This window comes from Lacerta agilis, chromosome 14, assembly GCF_009819535.1.
Source record: "Lacerta agilis isolate rLacAgi1 chromosome 14, rLacAgi1.pri, whole genome shotgun sequence".
Classification (NCBI taxonomy): Eukaryota; Metazoa; Chordata; class Lepidosauria; order Squamata; family Lacertidae; genus Lacerta; species Lacerta agilis.
The window spans coordinates 29,735,564-29,754,770 of NC_046325.1; the positions used below are offsets into that span (position 1 = coordinate 29,735,564).

The 19,207-nt window shown below is 48.1% G+C and overlaps 1 protein-coding gene across 1 annotated transcript; it reads left to right on the forward strand.

The window, feature by feature from the left end:
- Window positions 1-4,396: 4,396 nt before the first annotated feature.
- Window positions 4,397-18,288, forward strand: NAGLU (N-acetyl-alpha-glucosaminidase). Its single transcript, XM_033170089.1, has 6 exons — window positions 4,397-5,025; window positions 10,059-10,206; window positions 10,343-10,489; window positions 13,082-13,167; window positions 14,690-14,946; window positions 16,457-18,288. The coding sequence occupies exons 1-6, from the start codon at window positions 4,610-4,612 to the stop codon at window positions 17,671-17,673; spliced, it is 2,271 nt and encodes a 756-aa protein (XP_033025980.1). The 5' UTR covers window positions 4,397-4,609; the 3' UTR covers window positions 17,674-18,288.
- The last annotated feature ends 919 nt before the right edge of the window (window positions 18,289-19,207 follow it).

Genomic DNA, 19,207 nt, shown 5'->3' on the forward strand with positions numbered 1-19,207 from the left:
ACCCACGTTTCGGAAAAGCCCTGCTGTAGAGGAAAGGACCCCCTTTTGAACCTTGGGCTAAATTGTGACTGCCTTCACCAGGCAGCTCATTCCGTTTTCATGACTTTCCCCTAATAGTGGTAAGTTCCACTTTATATCCGAATTTTCACCTGACTTAAAAGCCACTTCCGGAACTTTGGTGCAAAGTTTAGTGCTCATTTATGTGTAATTTGCTTTGCGGGGAGGGGAGAGAATCTATTTGCAAATAATGCGGAAATGAGTGCTAAACTTGCCCTATAGTTCCCATTGTGGTTCCGGAAGTGGATATTACATTGTGTGACAGCGCAAATACAATGTGGAAAGTAAACTTTTAGGTAAACGTCATGAAAATGGAATGAACTGCCAGGTGAATGCAGCCAGTATATAGCTGCATGAGGCGGACAAACAAGTAAAGGGTACCGGGGGGAGGCGCCTCAGTTGCCAGATTTTGCCCTCTCAACGTTTATTGCCCTCTCAACGTTTACCAAAAGCCTGATGCTGGGTTGGAACTTTACACCCTGCTGCTTGGTGGTGGTAGTAGTAAATTCTCCACATACCAGACCAGAATTAGCAGGTCTGTGACCCCTCCCCACTGCTGGACACCCCTGCTTTGCTGTCTGATTTCTCTATCCACAACGTATGACCCATTCCTGATTATTTTTTTGTCCTGCACTTACATCCACACGCCTATTTGATCCACTGCATCCGACTTTAGTGTTCACCTCTGCACTTACAACTTTTGCACACAGACACTCTCCCACACCCTCTGTCAAGACTAGCCAAGCTTTGCTGGGGGGGGGGAAATAATCAGGAACACATCTCTGACTCGGTATCAGTGGTGTCAGTGATTCCTTCCCTCTCACTGGAGCTCCACCCACCCGCCTGCCTGTCTTCAACACGCACTTTCCTACGCATATATCTGTGAGTGTCTGCCGTATTTGCTGTTTCTCATGCCTTGGTTTAAAGGAGGTATAGAGAGGGCCTTTGTTTTCTTCTTCTAAAATAGAGGCAGCCAGTTTTGCTGTTAACCAGATACTTTAAAATGATCATGGTGTTCTGATGTCTTTCGGTAGGTTGCCAAGTTGGCACAGCCGCACTCCTCAGGCGCCCTATAAATTTTGTGATGCTTAATATCTGTGCCACCATGTGGTGCAACAAAATTATAACCCAGTTGTTTTTCTCTTGGCCATGAGAGTACAATTGTGAGGACATTAAACGCCCTGAGCCAGGCATGGTGAACCAGGGCCCTCAAGACTTTATTGGACTCCAGTTCCCATCAGCCCTAGTCAGCGAAGCCCAAAGGTCAGGGAGTGATGGGAGTTTTAGTTAAACAGCATCTGGAAGCCCCACTCACCCACCCCGTACTAAGAATTGCAGGCCTTTGTTGCAATAATTTCTGGGGTCTTGTGGTGAGAAAAACAAATGTGTAACACCCTAGATCAGCTTTTCTCAACCTTGGGTCCCTAGATATTGATGGACTGCAACTCCCATCATTCCTAGCCAGGATGACCAGTGGTCAGGGATAATGAGAGCATCTGGGAACCCCAAGTTGAGAGGGGCTGCCCCAGATAATAGTGGCATTTTATTGGTGGCCTGTATATTTAATACAGGGAGTGTGAGCTGCCCACCCACACTCACTTTTCCCTTCCTGCACAGGTGTGGGGAACATTTAGCCCCCTCCCATCATCCCTGGCCATTGACTATACTTGCTAGGGCTGATGGGAGTTGTAGTTCAGCAACATCCGAAGGTTCCCCGAACATTTCAGTAGGTATGGAGTAATGGGAAAGGAGGGTTGGAAAGTTGGGGGGTGGGTGGACAACTAGATTGTGCTCAGTTGTCCAACCTGCTTCTGGGTGATTTGCCCAGGTGGAATATACTCTGTTTTAAGTGCTTGCTGTCAGTGTCATCGTTTTGTTGGGGCTGTGTGTGTCTGGTTAACACTTTGCCTGGAGTATTCGGTGTAAAATGTAGCCCCCTCAGCTGCAAATTTGAATAAGAAAAGAAGGTTGCTGTGGGAAAGTAAGTCAAAGATCTTCCACGTCATCCAGGTCTTTTCCTCCAACCTTGTGCATGCTCATCACCCTTCCTCCTCTCAATTACAGAGGAGTTGTTTGTCCTTTAAGCCTCTGAGGAACCTTATAAAAGAGGAGTGGAGAGAGGGAGGGAAGCATTTGAGTGACGATCCACTTGCCTTCTCTTAAGTGACTGTTGCCTTATGTCCACATTTGTGTGCTTAACCTGTACAATTGCAGGGCCTGATTCTACCACTCTGGGCCTTTCGATAATGTTGCCATTCCATTTTTTAAATACATAAAAGGAAAAATAATAAATATGTCTGAAATATCAAAGGTGTGTTGCTTTCTTTTTTGACCAACTATTGTAGGTTTTGTTGGGAACTTTACACTTAATAGCGAAGTGACTGCATATGTTTCAGTAGCTCTGGCTTTTTGGACAGCAGGCTTGGTTAAATACCCATATTATTTAATAAGCCAGGGTTTGTTCTTTCTTTTCTAGGTCATCTGTTCATAATTTGTATCCTCCATAGATCTCAGGGCGGTTCACAACATAAATTGCAATGCTAAGAAGGAGAGTCTGCCTGGTCTTTTCCCAGTGCTGACCATGAAATGGCTTATGGAAACTTGCCTGTCACAGCTAGGGCCAATTTGCATATGTAGTTTGCTAAAGTAGAACAGATAGCTTTTTAAAATGTTGCTCAAAGAAACAAACAATTCTGGCACTGATAATGTTTAATATTTACGTAATGCTGGGGAGGGGACACACGTTCTCTATTATATTCTATACTTAATACAATAATGTTAGTGTTTTCACACAGCTACTCTAGATGAGGAAACCTACAGAGGACATGGCTTGTGAGCATTTAGGGCAAATAAATCCCATCGTCCACACCATGCAAAGCATTTGGGATTGGTTCATATCCTGAAATAGCCAGTGTCACAGAATTTGGATTAAATGGCAGTAAACATGCAGAGGACAGTACTAGTAAAGCCAAGTCTAGCAGTATATTGTGTTTGGGGGGGGAGCTTTAAAACTATTTATGCATACATACAGGTACATACATTGCATAAGTGAATACAGAAAGTATTTATTATATCCAAAGTAAAGCTTGATTCTGACACCTGTGTAGATACCACACATTTGTTTATTTTGTATTGTTTTGTCACTTAGAATATATAGAAATTTTACCTTTGCTGTGACCTGAAGATGCATTTACATAGTCTATGTGATGGTGACTGAAACCACTTATTACTACAGCACTTCTTGGGGTGCCTTCCTGATTTCTGTTTCCTCTTCATGATCACAGCATTTTGCATACTGTGATGATAGCAAGTTCCCAGGCCTAAATTCCTTTTCAGATCCGGTATCTTGGCCAGCCCTATCATTAGACAGATGGGGAAGGCCTGTACCTCAGTGGCATGCTTTGCATGCGGACCCTGGTTCAATCCCCAGCAGAGTGAGACTCCTGTCAGCAATCCCTGAAGGCTGCTGCTAGTCAGTGTAAACCAAACTTCACCAATCGGGTGCCCTGCAGATGTTAAGACTACGGCTCCAACAATACCTGTCGGGCACCCAGTCGGTGAAAGCTGGCACAGGCAATATTGAGCTAGATAGATCAATAGTCTGACTCGGTATTGGGCAGTTTCCCATCTTCCTAAGATAGGTCCCTACCCCTAAACATCCTGAAATCTAAATTTCTACAATAGGGTAGGCATGAAGGAAGGGAAATCAAAAAGCCATACCAGAACTGACTGGTGCCAAGTCTGAGTTCATGCCACATCCCTATACAGATGCCGATTCCGTTTTTCAGAGCGATGGGGAACTTCTCTCTCTGGTTCTTTCCACTTTCTCTGTGATCAGCATCCAGTGACTGCATTCCAAGAGCATTTACTCATATGTTTTCTGATGGAAAATTGCCACGAGCTAATCCTGGGGAAGCCCAAAATGAGGAACACAATGTGGGGAGCAGTAAAAAAAAGGGGGGGAGGGGAGTAGCAACTGACCACTTGCAAAGTACATTTGCTATCTAAATTTCTAGTCATTAATCACAGAATTGTGCAGGTGGAAGGAACCATAAGGGTCATCATCTTCTCGTCCAACCCCCTGCAATGTAGGAATATTTTGCCCAACGTGGGGCTTGAACACACTGCCTTGAGATTAAGAGTTTCATGCTCTACTGACTGAGTTTTCCTACAGACCCAGTATCAGTTTTTACTAAAGTGTGTGATAGCAATTACTCCAGTGGTGAGAGAAACGTAGTTTGTAAATGTTCAGAAGCACCTCCTCCTTTATCCCTCGCGTCCAGAACTGGAGTTCACGTCCTGCCCTCACATAAAAGGAAGCCGAGCTGCCCTTTCCACAGAGAGCTGAAGAACTCTGTGTAGTTCGAACGTGGGCACTTTCGTTTACACAGGTCTGCCTACGGCTTGGTGTCTAGGGGCGTGGCCTGGCTCCCGATTGGCTCATAAGAAGGACGCCCAGCAGCTGCTGGGCCGGCGATTGGCTAAAGCGCGCGGGAGAGGACGGTTCTTTGGAACGTTGGCTCCGTTTTTGCTTCCCAGCGGGGGCCTTGCGATGGCGCTACCCCGGTTGTTGTTTCTTTGGGCGACGGTGGCGGCAGTTGCTGCTGCATCCCGTCCCCCGTGGGACTCGGTTGCCCGTTTGCAGCCGGGGACGGACGATGCACGGCAGGCAGTGGCGGTACGGGAGCTGCTGGAGCGGCTGCTGGGCCCGAGGGCTGCCTCCGCCTTCTCGGTGTCGGTCAACCGGTCTTTGGCCGGGCCCGGCGGGCTTGACACCTACCGGCTGAGCTCGAGGGCGCCGGGCGTTGTAAACGTAGCTGGATCCAGCGGCGTGGCCGCCGCCTCGGGAATCTACAAGTACCTAAAGGACTACTGCGGTTGCCATGTCTCCTGGTCTGGGAAGCAGCTCCGACTGCCGGATAGCCTGCCGCCGGTACCCACTGAGATAATCGTCACCAGCCCCAACAGGTGATTCGATGGCGAAGGAGGAGAGCAAATGATTTTGTGTTCCCTGTTTGCACGTGGGAAGTTTTTTTTTTTTTTTTTTTTTAAAGTCTCTGAGCATGTCCAGAAAACAGAGCTCTGTTCCAATTAAATTTGCCCCTGGTCTTATTGGACTTGAAACTTTGAGCCTTTGAACAGCTTCAGGTAAAAATGAAATCCAACAGGTGCAACTTTCCCTGATGCAGTGACTGGGAAAGATGTACTTGTTGAATTTCTGACTGTTAAGTAGTTGTTTAAGGCAGAGGGTGTCTTGTCATCCACAACATGGCAATCCTAGTTCCAGCTTTGGTTGAAGTGAGGGAGGGGAGAGAACTACTTCTGAGCATGCACAAAGTGACTTCTCCCTCCGCTAGTATATCTTTGCTACATAAATACTAGTATGCTTTCCAAGGTCTGCTTCACAGGGACATTGGAGTTTCAGGTTCTGCTTTTTCTGCTGGGGGTTTTTTCTTTTAAAGAAATAGAAATATGGCATAGCTGCCTTGTACTTCACCAGACCATTGGTCTTTCAAATTCAGCATTATCAACATAGATTGGCTGAAGCTTTCCAGGCTCCCAGATGCTCTACCAAGCTACCACTGAGCTACAACTTGATTTTCTACACCTTGTCCCATCTGCTAAACCTCTTTTTAGAGGCAATGTTTACAGTTGGCAAATACTGCAACGTAGATATAAAAGTGATCTGTTAGAAAACCTACATTTTTTAAAAAAAGGGGAGGAACACACAACCCTCCCCCCAGCTGTTCCCATTATGAAAGAGAACCTTGCTTGCCACTTGCAGAAAATATTTGGGAGGTGCTAATTAAACATTTTAGAAAGAAAAGCATGTGTGGCCCAGTTCTCCTTGGGGCCATACCCAGGCTGTGTGTGTTTGAATTGTTTTGCTCTGACATTAAAAAGAAAAGAAGTCCTTCCCTGGGAAAGTGCTCTCTTCCTTCTAATCCTAGCTCAATTTCCATAATTTTCCTCCTTTAGTCTCCATCCACAACGGGGCGGGGTGCAGGGTGGGAAGGAAGCCTAAATATGTGTAGTTATGTTTGCTTGTGCTCCTTCTTTGTTCTCTCATTTTCCTTCCTGTCTTGTCTTCCCATTGCATGCGCTCGCCTAAATTTTAATAATACTTAGCAATTATAAAGCACTAATGACAAAAGTGCTTCACGTACATGATCTTAGCAATTACAACAAACCAGTAAGGTGGGTCAGGATTAGCATCCCCTGAGAGCAGGTGTGGGGAGCTCTGGTCTCCCAAAAGTTGTTGAACTACGACTCTCATCATCCTTTGGCCATGCTTGCTAAGGGCTGCTGCAGTTCATCTGGAGGGCCTCAGGTTCTCCACACCTACCTTTGAGAAAAATGCTGGAGCTATGAAAGAGTGGTTTGACTAAGCTTCTTAATGGATTTCTGGAGGAAGTGAGTTTTTTTTTTAATTAAAAAAAAAAACACCTGATGACTTTCGGTTCACTTTTCTCAGCCACCACCCTACACTAGGTCTTGATAGGACAGTTCACACAACACCCCTCATGTGTTGAAAACACACGTCAGGGAGTCATAGCATGGTACCACCTGGTTCTGCCCGAGTGATTACACACTGGTTAACTGTGTGAAGGGGTTGTCACCAGTGCATGTGTTGTGTTTGGGGGGGCGTAGCCATCACAACTGTACGGACCCCTCGTGTGTGCTTTCAGTATCATTGACTTAAAATCTGCAGTTCTCTGCGTGTTGCTAGACTACAGCTCCCATCATTCCTCACCCAATAACCATGCTGGCTGAGGCTGTTGGGAGTTGGGTGTGCAACATCTGGATTTATTAGGTTGTAATTCACTGGGATCTCTCCCTCCCTCTCTCTCTCTCTTTTAATGTTGCTGTCTCCAGCGCAATGCACACTGATGTCTCAAAACATTAGAGAGGAGGAAAGAACAGTCATAAGTCACGCTCAAGCCGCGAGTTGTCAAAAGAGAAGTTAACGATCATCTTTCTGGTTTCTAATGGAGTGGCTATTAAAACATAACTACAGGGAACATGGAAAACTGCCTTTTACTGAGTCAGACCATTGGGCCATGTAGGTCAGTGTTGTCTGCCCTGGCTGGCAGAGTTTCAGACATTCCGGAACATTCTCAGCCCTCTCCGAAGACGCTGGGGATTGAGCCTGGGGACATTCTACATGCAGAGCAGCTACAGCTCTTCTACATTTTCATGGACTGCTCAGAAATTTTACAGTGCCTTGACCATACCTAATCCAGATACAACCTTGGGGTGCGTGCACCCTAAGTCTGGGACATGTTTTGTAAAGAAGGCAGCAGCATCAGTTCTGTTTGTAGCGCGTTAGCTTACTCTTAGCTGTGGATGTTTGTAGTGTTTCTGAATTAGCAAATCTAAAATTAGAGAGGGGAGGAACTGTTTCCCCCCATTTGTAGGGCATCCTGTGTCCATTACCTTGCCTGCTTTGAATAGCAGTGGTAAGCAAATGGATTTGGGGAGGGGGATGCTTTTGCCCTTCCCTTTCTTCACCGCTCGACTGGATCCAGCAGTTCCATCTGTGCAGTTGTGCTCCTTTGCGTGTTGGATGTCACGTCAGTTGGACTATGGGTCCCGCTATTTCAAAGATCAGCTCAATTAATCTTGACACTCTTGTGGGTGGAAGGGGGAGGAATGACCCGGGGCCTCGTTAGAGGAGCTGTCCCTTGGCTTGTAGGCGGACAAAGGTCCTGGCGAGGACACAGAGAGGTTGGCAGGGTGAGGAGAGTCTTTGCGTGACTCAATTGTTTGTGCCGCTTGAAAAGGAAGAACAACCTGGGGACTTGGCCCCTGAGCCAAGGCAGCTAATCTCAAGCACTTGGACCGATCATAAATGTGTTGTTTACATAACACACATCGCAGTGTGGACTACAACTGCGTAGTTAGCATCACTCTAGTACTCCTGCCACCCAGTTTCTCAACCTGCGCCGGGTGAAAGTAAATTCGGAACAGAGTTCTTGTGCAGTGGTACCTTTGGGTGTTGCGGCATTAGCGTGCTTGCAAGTGCAACTGACCTGTGTAAGGCCTTGTGCCACTAGGTAAAGGTAAAGGTACCCCTGACTGTTAAGTCCAGCTGCGGACAACTCTGGGGTTGCGCCGCTCATCTCGCTTTACTGGCCGAGGGAGCCGGCATTTGTCCGCAGACAGCTTCCGGGTCATGTGGCCAGCATGACTAAGTCGCTTCTGGCGAAACCAGAGCAGCTCACAGAAACGCCGTTTACCTTCCCGCTGGAGCAGTACCTATTTATCTACTTGCACTTTGACGTGCTTTTGAACTGCTAGTTTGGCAGGAGCTGGGACCGAACAATGGGAGCTCGCCCCGTCACGGGGATTCGAACCACCAACCTTATGATCGGCAAGCCCTAGTCTCAGTGGTTTAAACCACAGCGCCACCCATGTCCCCTCTTGTGCCACTAAGGGTAGACAAATGTGTCCATTTCAGCTTGCTTACTTTTCCCCCCCAAACTTGAGTCCAGGCAGCTCACCCCCATTTCTGGATCGGTGTACAATTTTTTTCTTTCTTTTAAATCTGTGCCTGGAAATTCCTTACACATTTCTGAGGTACCTTTCTCCTAACGTGTCTGCATATTTGTGTGCGGTGTGCACGTTTTTGCAAGCACTTTCCTCTCATGTCATGTAGTTCTAGATGCAATTTTCACTAACACATTACTTTTTTTGCACACTCTTTTTGGTTGGAAAACACAAAATGTGGGGAAGTGCAGGTTTCAAAGGATTGCTGGTTCTCAGGAAGTGAGTTAGGACCATCAGCATGAAAATGCAAACTGAGCAAATTTATTTCCCTCACCTATCAGTACTATGAGTACTATTAACACTTAAGCACAACCTTACCTACAGCTCCTCCTCACTGGCCTTGTACTATTGCAATTGCCAACCATGGCTATTTGGGAGACAAAACTACAACAGTGGCTATAGAATAACCAAAGTACAAACAAAAGCTGCTAAAAGGTGGGGGAGGTGTATAAAAAAGCATTCTGCAACCTGTATAAATTATGCAACTTTGCTGTTTATTTATTTTCCTAGATTTTTAAAATAATATTTATTAGTAGCACTTTTCAGCTTCTGCTAATTTGCTTTCCCTGACTGCTGGCAATCTGCCTTTAAGATATCCCTCCCAGTTTCTGGTATTTTATTTTAGCAAGTGCTGCCTAGTGAGACTTGCCTTGACTTTGAGTCCATTGTACCGCTTCCTTTGTTGACCCCTCCTTTGTGGACCTGCTTGTGTGCATCTTGTTGTTCTCCTTCCTTCTCCCTCAACCCAGAACAGGATTTTCTGGCCCCAGTACATTATATGGCCCTCTGACTCATAAAAGAGGACACAGGTTTATATCTGTGCTGTATTATATGCAAATACAGTGGTACCTTGGGTTACATACGCTTCAGGTTACATACTCCGCTAACCCAGAAATAACGCTTCAGGTTAAGAACTTTGCTTCAGGATAAGAACAGAAATCGTGCTCTGGCGGTTAAGAACAGACCTCTGGAACAAATTAAGCACGTAACCAGAGGTACCACTGTATGTGTCATTGTTTGAAGGCGGGGGGTAAGGCCCAAAAAGTAAATCGGTGGCCACATATGTAATAAAATGTTTGACAGAATGCAAAGTGGCAATGCTTTCCCCATAATTGTAGTTGCATACTATAAAATACTGAACCTATTAAGTTCTGCCTGCTGCATAACTGTTAAAGGCAAAATAACTGTGCTTTTCCCCAGTGCAGGCCCTAAACCAAAGCCTGGGATGCAAAGCTGCACCTACTTACCTGGGGGTAAAGGTAAAGGGACTCCTGACCATTAGTATATTACCTGGGGGTAAACCCCATTAAACATAAAGAGGCTTGCTTGTAGAAAAATGACTTCTAAGGAGTCCCTGATTTCAGACAAGCCCAAGACAAGAAAGACGAACGAATGGATAGATAATGAACAGCTTGCAAGTGCTTAAGAGTTCCGTTGTTCTTTCTTCCAAGATTCCGCTTCTACCAGAATGTCTGCACCCAGAGCTACTCCTACGTGTGGTGGAACTGGGACCGCTGGGAACAGGAGATCGACTGGATGGCACTTCACGGCATCAACATGGCGCTGGCATTCACCGGGCAGGAGGCCGTCTGGCAGCGGGTGGAGTATCTCGTTTAAACAGAAAAACAATGAACCGTGATAATATTTTAGAAGCACTTTTCATACCAGGGGGGAAAAGCCTGCCAAAGCAGCTGATGGCAACTGAAGTTCAACATCCCCCTTCTCTTCTTTCCAGGTATATTTTTCCCTGGGCCTGAACCAGTCAGAAATTGATGAGTATTTCACTGGACCAGCATTTCTGGCTTGGAACCGGATGGGGAACTTGCACACCTGGGCGGGGCCACTGCCCCTCTCGTGGCAACTGAAGCAGCTCTACCTGCAGGTACCTGGGCCTGATTGTTGTGGTTGTGGCGGCGGCGCTAGGCCTATGTTTATCGTGGAGGATAAGGCTACTAGCTATGATGGCTGAGTCCTACCTCCACCATTTTGTGGGAATCTCAGGTGGGGAGAGTACTATGGCACACAGGTCCTGCTCTTTCAGGCATCCTGTAGGCATCTGGTTGGCCACTGTGAGAACAGGTTGCTGGACTACCAGGGAGCTGGACTATGTGATTCTCAAGGTCCCTTCCAGCTTTTATTATTCTGTTATAAGAAAAAAACCCTGCTCCTTTTCCCTTATGGGGTATTCCAGAGCCCGTATAGCAGGCTTCCTCAAACTCGGCCCTCCAGATGTTTTGAGACTACAATTCCCATCATCCCTCACCACTGGTCCTGCTAGCTAGGGATTGTGGGAGTTGTAGGCCAAAAGCACCTGGAGGGCCGAGTTTGAGGAAGCCTGTCGTTTAAAGTCCTTAAGTGGGTTCCCTATTGGTAGGAGAAAATAACAGAGGCCAACCAGAGTATATTGAGAAGCAAAGCGGCTAGTAAACGTGATCTTTATTAAAGGAACTATTGCAACAGGGTCCCCACCCACCACATGCAAGAGGGGGGAGAACCCTGAACAATGGTGCACAAGCCCTTATATAGACTTTTGAAACTGCCCATCCTGTAGCCCAAGACCACCCCCCCCCAAAAAAAATCATACATACAACACAGAAGGATACCTGATAATGGTCACTGATTGTTTTACCTGGGCAGCCTGGCCATTCTGTTGTGACGTTAATACTTTAGTTCCTGAATCCAGGTCACAGGCTCACCCTATTCATACACAAATACGCCCTTAAGACAGGATCTGCAAGCAAAAAGACAATGGGGAGGCTTTCCCTATTTGCCTCCCTTAATGCAGAGGAATATTTGAGGTCAACGGGAGAGTCAAAATGGCTTCAGGATTGCTCTCCCATGCTATTTCAGACACATGGTTCATATATTTAGATATGTATGCATTTATGAATATTTATTCTATGTTTTAGAACTTAAAATTCTTACAACAATTCTATGATTTTATGTCTCCATGGACCTTTTCTTGTTTTCCAGCAGGGTTTTTCTTATATTCTTACATTCTGTTTCCTTTTCTAGTTCTTACCTTTGGAGCTTGTTTCCCCCCCCCCCTTCAGTGTTCCCCCATCATTATTTGTAGAAAGATCCACTGCTGTCTCAGCCCAAGGTGGCAGAAGCATGATGTAATGTGCTAATAAAGAGACAAACTTGACCCAAGGGCAGCCATGTTTGTTTAATCACCTATCTGCCCCATTCACTTATAAAGCAGGGTATGTGGGGGTCTAAAATCTATATATTATTTTGCCTGCGGGGCTATCAACCGTTTCAGAAGAGGAATTGGGGTCGGGGTGGTGGTCGAGTCTGAGTTTCAGAAAACTACAAGGGGAAACGTTTAAACCAGGAATGAGGGACTATGGCCCTCCAGATGTTGTTGGACTGTAATTCCCATCAGCCCCAGCTAACATGGCAGTTGGTCAAGGATGATGGGAATTGTAGTCCAATAGCATTTGGAGGGCCACAGGTTCCCAATTCCTGGTTTAAGCGCGCGCGCACACACACACACACACCCTTCTCTAGTGCGCGAGCTAATTTGTGGCACCAATAGCTTCACTTGGGTAAAAAGAAAATTCAGGTAACCAAATCATCAATCTTTTTGGGGTTTTTTTTTAAAGCTGTCGTCATTATTGTATATTTGTATAACACTTTTTAGCCCAAAGGCCAGTTGCCTTTTCATTAATACAGTTCCAATATTTTTGAATTTTGAAACACCTGATAATTATTATTATTATTTTTAAAACAAAACCCTTATTTGTTGATACTTGTTCATAGATATACAAAATTCACACCCATTGCGAAGTATCTTTTTATAATATATGAAGAGGAAACAGCTACCTAGAAAAGAACAAAGACCGAAAGAAGAAAAGATGAGAAAAGGAGAGACCTAAAGAAAGAGAGGGGGGGAAGGGACGCGGGTGGCGCTGTGGGTTAAACCACAGAGCCTAGGGCTTGCTGATCAGAAGGTCGGCGGTTCGAATCCCCGCGATGGGGTGAGCTCCCGTTGCTCGGTCCCAGCTCCTGCCCACCTAGCAGTTTGAAAGCACGTCAAAAGTGCAAGTAGATAAATAGGTACTGCTCCAGCGGGAAGGTAAACAGCGTTTCCGTGCGCTGCTCTAGTTCGCCAGAAGCGGCTTTGTCATGCTAGCCACATGACCCAGAAGCTGTACGCCGGCTCCCTCGGCCAGTAAAGCGAGATGAGCGCCGCAACCCCAGAGTCGTCCACGACTGGACCTAATGGTCAGGGGTCCCTTTATCTTTACTAAAGAAAGAGAAAGTGAGAGAGAAGGGAAAGAAATGAAAAAAACCCCCAGCAAATATTCAATCTTTGGCACCACGTGTAGCTGAGCCAACAGAATCGACAGAGGCCTACCTAAAATGTGGGCGTTCTTCTGGGACTAGTGGGTGGGAATATCGGGGCACAGTATGAATCCTTCCCCAGGCCTCATTGCACTGCTCCATCCTGCCCTCTTTGCCTTCCCAGTACAGGATCCTGGAGAGAATGCGGAGCCTGGGGATGCTGACAGTGCTGCCTGCCTTCTCAGGATACGTCCCTCGCGGCATCTTAAGGTAAAGGTCGGTCATGCATCACAAGCAGGAATGCAATGCAGGCGGCAAAGGGACATAGGAAACCACATTATACCAAATCAAACCATCATCTAGCTGCAGGGACACACAGGCCAAATTAGGCCCTCCATGGGAAGTGGAAAGAGGCTGTGGCCCAGAGACATTTGAGAGGCCTCTGAGCCTGTGCAAGTGTGTATTGCTCCTCACTTCTGCAGCCAGTTCTCTCACACCCGTGATCAGAATGCATGGGGGGTATGGCTGAATGCACAATCATTATGAAAGAGATGAAGGAGGGCTTGCAGTTGTGGGGGGGGGGGTAGAGGCCAGAAGGTTGGGACACAGGAAGCCGCTTTACACAGATTCAGGCCGTCGATCCATCTAGCTCGGCATTTCCTACGCTGATCGGCAGCAGCTCTCCAGTGAGAGCCAGTGTGGTGTAGTGGTTAAGAGCGGTAGACTCGTAATCTGGGGAACCGGGTTCGTGTCTCCGCTCCTCCACATGCAGCTGCTGGGTGACCTTGGGCTAGTCACACTTCTCTGAAGTCTCTCAGCCCCACTCACCTCACAGAGTGTTTGTTGTGGGGGAGGAAGGGAAAGGAGAATGTTAGCCGCTTTGAGACTCCTTTAGGTAGTGAAAAGTGGGATATCAAATACAAACTCTTCTTCTTCTTCTTCTCCATAATTTCAGACATGGGACATTCCCAGCATTGCAGCGGAACCTCAGTTTTTGAACTTAATCCGTTCCGGAAGACCGTTCGGCTTCCGAAAAGTTCGAAAACCTAGGATCGATGGGCTAGTGGCAAAATCAATGGGGTAAAAATGAAAAACGAGGCTCAGAAGCCGTTCAGAAATTGTTTGAAAAAGGAAGCATTCACTTCCGGGTTGTCGGCATTCAGGTTCTGAATCGTTCGGCTTCCAAAGCATTCGACAACCAAGGTTCCACTGTATCGGGAGATGCTGGGAACTTGTGCATGCAAAGCAGAAGCTCGGCCATTCAACTACGGCCCTTCCCAAATACAGCAGTGATTTTGGCACAGCCCTGAAAGATTGGGGAGGGGGGGGTTTCCCTCCCTTCCCTTCCCTTCCCTTCCCTTCCCTTCCCTTCCCTTCCCTTCCCATCTTTTTAAATGTGTGATGCTTTACTGTGTTTGATGTTTTAATTTGCTGGAAGCTGCCCAGGGGGCTGGGGCAACCCTGGCAGATGGGCAGCATAAAACTCTGTTATCATTATCATCATCATTTATTTCCCCTTCAAAGCAGAGAGAGCTATTGCATTCCCCTTTGGATATCAGTGGACTCCAACTCCCAGCATGCTCACTGATGAGGGATGATGGGAGTTGTAGTCCAGCTGTGTCAGAAAGGCACCCAATGTTGGCTGTCCCCTGCTTTAGAGTTTCTTCTTTTAGTCTTGCCTCTGAGCTCTCTGGCGGAAACTGTTTAGCTGTGCAGCGTTTAGCGCACAATCAAATGTGAAACAGCGGTTGGTGCCACAATTCCTTCCTGGATTTCTTTCCCGTGCTTTAAGGGTTTTCCCCCGGGCCAACGCCACACGAATGGGGAGCTGGAGTCACTTTGACTGCACCTACTCCTGCTCCTACCTCCTGTCGCCCGAAGACCCCATGTTCCAGGTCATCGGGACCCTCTTCCTGAAAGAACTGACCAGGGAGTTTGGTACGGATCACGTGTACAGCGCCGACACCTTCAACGAGATGCGCCCGCTCTCATCGGATCCCGCCTACCTGTCCCAGGTCAGCGCAGCTGTCTTCCGCTCCATGACGGGAGGTAGGATGTGACGGGTTCTCTTGGTTCCCCTCCGTACATGCACACATGCACAAGTTTCTCCTCCAGTCGCCTCATCTTTTATGACATTTATATACTATGCTTATCTTCCACAGAGCTCAGGGTGGGTGGTGTATGGGGTTCTCCTCCCCTTTTCATCTTCACGCCAACCCTGGGAGGTAGGTCAAGCTAAGGGAGACTGGCCTAAAGTCACCCAGAGAGCTTCATGGCTGAGTGGAGATTTGAACCCTGGTCTCCCAGGTCATAGTCCAACACTCTAACTGTGATGCCACACTGGCTCTCACTTTAGCCCACATTTGGGTAGCTGTGTAACTTGGAGAGGATGCAGGTGGCGCTGTAGTCTAAACCACTGAGCCTCTTGGGCTTGCCGATCAGGAGGTCAGCAGTTCGAATCCCCGCAATGGGGTGATCTCCCATTGCTCTGTCCCAGCTTCTGCCAACCTAGCAGTTTGAAAGCACACCAGTGCAAGTAGATAAATAGGCACCGCTGCGGTGGGAAGGCAAACGGTGTTTCCGTGCGCTCTGGTTTCTGTCACGGTGTTCTGTTGCGCCAGAAGCGGTTTAGTCATGCTGGCCACATGACCCGGAAAGCTGTCTGTGGACAAACTCTGGCTCCCTCGGCCTGAAAGCGAGATGAGCACCACAACACCATAGTTGCCTTTGACTGGATTTAACTGTCCAGGTGTCCTTTACTTTTACCTTTACCTAGTAGGCTGAAGAAGCCTTTCTGTCTTGCAGAGAATTTTCACATTGTGGCTAAGACCCCCCCCCCCTTTTATAGACTTTGCTAGGCACTCGCTACACATTTTCTGAGCCTTAAAAATCTATTATTATTTTTAACATGCTATTTTTCAAAACTCGGGAACTGCATCGTTGCAAACTCCACGTTTGTGCCATCCACTGTTGATATCATCCTGATCATACCATGGCTAGCTTATCTCCCGTTTTTTATGCAGATCTTGGCTGCATTTATTTGTTTTCTTTATAACCACATTCTTATATCATCCTTCTTCCAAGTTGCTCGGAGCAGCATGCCTACCATTTTCATGTTACTGTATATCCTTCCAACAACCCTCTGCAGTAGTCTAGGCCGAGAGAAGGTGACTTGCTGTTGGCCACCAAATTTCATAGCCTGAACCCTGGTCTTCTCAGGCAAGCCCTTCTATGGCAGCATTGTAGCCTCTCAGATGATGTTTATGGGATGTACTAGATAAGGCATAGCTTTCCACTGCAGAATTACTGTCTCCTAGACATTGTTGTTCTGCAAGTATTTGCTCTCCTGCGGAGAATTTGGCACCAAAGAGCTAACCATATTTTGCAGGCATTTTGCAGCAGGAAGCCAGGATGCTGACCTATATAATTTTAATTGAAATCGATGTCCTCAATGAATGAATGAAAGGAGTCCAGGGTGGAAGTACATTAGAGGTTCCCCAAGCAGAAGCAACTGTCAGCCCCTCTGCCTTGCGCTAATTGCCAATGTCTTTCTCCACAGCTGACCCCCGTGCCATATGGCTGATGCAAGGCTGGCTTTTCCAACACCAGCCCGACTTCTGGCAGCCGGCCCAAGTCCGCGCCCTCCTCCAGGGCGTGCCCCTTGGCAGGATGGTGGTGCTGGACCTCTTTGCCGAATCCAAGCCCGTCTACCCCTGGACAGAGTCCTTCTACGGGCAGCCGTTTATCTGGTGCATGCTGCACAACTTCGGCGGCAACCACGGCCTTTTCGGCACGGCGGAGAGCGTCAACCGGGGCCCCTTTGCTGCCCGGGGCTTCCCCAACTCCACCATGGTGGGCATCGGCCTGACCCCCGAAGGCATCGAGCAGAACGACGTGATGTATGAGCTCATGACCGACCTGGGCTGGTGCAAGGAGCCCCTGGACCTCCGGCGGTGGGTGTCCGATTACGCCACGCAGCGCTACGGGGCCAGCAACGCCCAGGCAGCCGCGGCCTGGCAGCTGCTTCTCCAAAGCGCCTACAATTCCTCGGGGCCGTACACCAACCACAACCGCAGCCCGCTAGTGCACCGCCCTTCCTTCCGGATGACCACGGAGCTCTGGTACAACGAGAGCGACGTCTACGAGGCCTGGCGGCTGCTGCAAAGCTCTGTCGACGTGCTCGGTGCCAGCAGCACCTTCTGCTACGACCTGGTTGACGTGACGCGCCAGGCCATGCAGCAGCTGGTGAGCCGGTATTACTTGGAAATCAAGCAGGCTTTCCAGAGCCGCATGCTCTCCCGCCTGCTGACGGCGGGCGGCATTCTGGTCTACGACCTCCTCCCGGAGCTGGACAGCCTCCTGTCGAGCGACAGGCGGTTTCTGCTCGGGCGGTGGCTGGAAGCCGCCCGCTTGTCGGCCACCAGCGACCAGGAGGCGGGCCTCTACGACCTGAACGCACGCAACCAGCTGACGCTCTGGGGGCCCAACGGCAACATCTTGGACTACGCCAACAAGCAGTTCGGAGGGCTGGTGCTGGACTATTACGGGGTGCGCTGGAGTCTGTTTGTGTCCACCCTGGTGGAGTGCCTCAACACTGGAACCCCCTTCCACCAGAACCACTTCAACCAAGCCGTCTTCCAGGTGGAGAGGGGCTTTATTTACAACGGGAAGCGGTACCCAGCCAAGGCCACGGGCAACACGCTGGACATAGCCAGGAAGATATTTCTCAAGTATTACCCTTCTGCAGTGCAGCACAACCGCTTGAGGGCTGTGTGAGAAGAGACTCGCTATTGGCAGGCCCCCTTCTCTGCTTGCTGTCAGTCCCAACCACGGCACTCGTCCTGTGTTGGGTGTTCTGAGCCAGACCTGACTACTGAACAGCTTCTTCTTAAATGCACATTTTCCCAGTGTTCGAGTGGCACAGGAACTGGTGGTGGTGGTTAATGGGAATGACTTCTGGTCAGACAGAGAGGTGGCAGAGTTTATAAAGCCTGCCTGGAAGCCTTTAACCCTGTCTCCAAATGGGTGCAAAGGCTAGTTGTGGTTGAGGGATCATTGTCAGGGACTCAGGACATGGTTCTCGGGGGGGGGCACTTTTCCTTGTTTTTCACATGTTCCAGAGTTGGCTCAAATTGAGCTCTAAAAAGGTTAGTGATGTGGTGGAAATGGACTCTACTGCCTTAATTTGGAGACGGAAGTGTGCGGTCACGAGGCTTTGCAACGCAGCTCCCTTCCGAAAGACCACCCACATCGCAGCCCTCTTTCTTCCACACAGGCAAGGGGAGGCTAACCTGTGGCTTGTCGGCCCCCCAGGTTTTTTTGTGTAGCCTCTGCAACTCGCAACATTTATCATTTTAAAAATAATAATTTCATTTAAAAATCTGAGATGCCATAAGATTCTATTTGGGGTGGGGGTGGGCTTTCCATTTAAAAAACAAAACAAACAAACTTTAAAATAATTATAAAGTGGTAGTCTGATGACAAAATGTTTTAAGGCCCCTCCGAGCTCCCCTGCCCCAATTTTATCAAAAACTGGCCGCACCCACCTTGACATGAGGCCCCTGAAGTGGTTAGCCACCCCTGCTAGATCGTATTCAGCTGTGGTCCGTGTTTTCTCCTGCTCACCCCCAAGCAGAAGCGCTACAGAAGAGATTGCTCCAGCTGCCTTCTGCAAGCAAGCATTTGAACCATTGAAGAGACCAGACGAAGTGACAGGGAACCTGTAGCCCCCCAGACATTGTTAGGACTCCCAACTCCCAGCACCCCTGACTATTCCTGAAGAGCCACAGGTTCCTCGCAGTTGGGATAGAGGATCGTTAGGGATCTTCCCGCCAAAAAAGCTAGGCTTTGGCTACATTCAGACAACACCTTTAGTCCATTTTCCTCTTTACTGGGCAATTTCCGCGTTTCCAAGGGATAATCTCGCAAGAGGCAAAAGACACTTGTGGGAATACGTTGCGGCCTAGTGGCAATTTAGTGCTCATTTCCATGTTAATTGTTTCCAGGAAAATTCTGGCTTGCAGCCCCATTAACCAGGAGACTTGTGGGAGTGTGTTGTGTTGCAATTTCAGGTGAAGGAATTTGGGGCGGCATCCTTAGCATACAGGTATTTCCTGTTGTTTGAAATTTAGCTTGGCACGGCGGCACTATCTATCGATCAAAGAGCCACAGCAGCCGGTAAAAGGAACATTAGAAATCCCTAGTAAACAGAAGCCCTAGTAAAATTAATGCAATAAACCCCACCTCAAAGTGCAGCCATAGTTTCTCACCCTCCCCATAGGGATAAATACTGAAACGGGAAGGCGCTAGC

What these genes read in the sequence shown, in the direction of transcription:
- NAGLU (XM_033170089.1), top strand. Translation starts at nt 4,610, where the DNA reads ATGGCGCTACCCCGGTTGTTGTTTCTTTGGGCGACGGTGGCGGCAGTT. An exon ending in AGGAGGCCGTCTGGCAGCGG is followed by an intron (nt 10,207 to 10,342) that starts GTGGAGTATCTC and finishes TCTTCTTTCCAG; the next exon opens with GTATATTTTTCCCTGGGCCT. An exon ending in GTCCCTCGCGGCATCTTAAG is followed by an intron (nt 13,168 to 14,689) that starts GTAAAGGTCGGT and finishes CCGTGCTTTAAG; the next exon opens with GGTTTTCCCCCGGGCCAACG.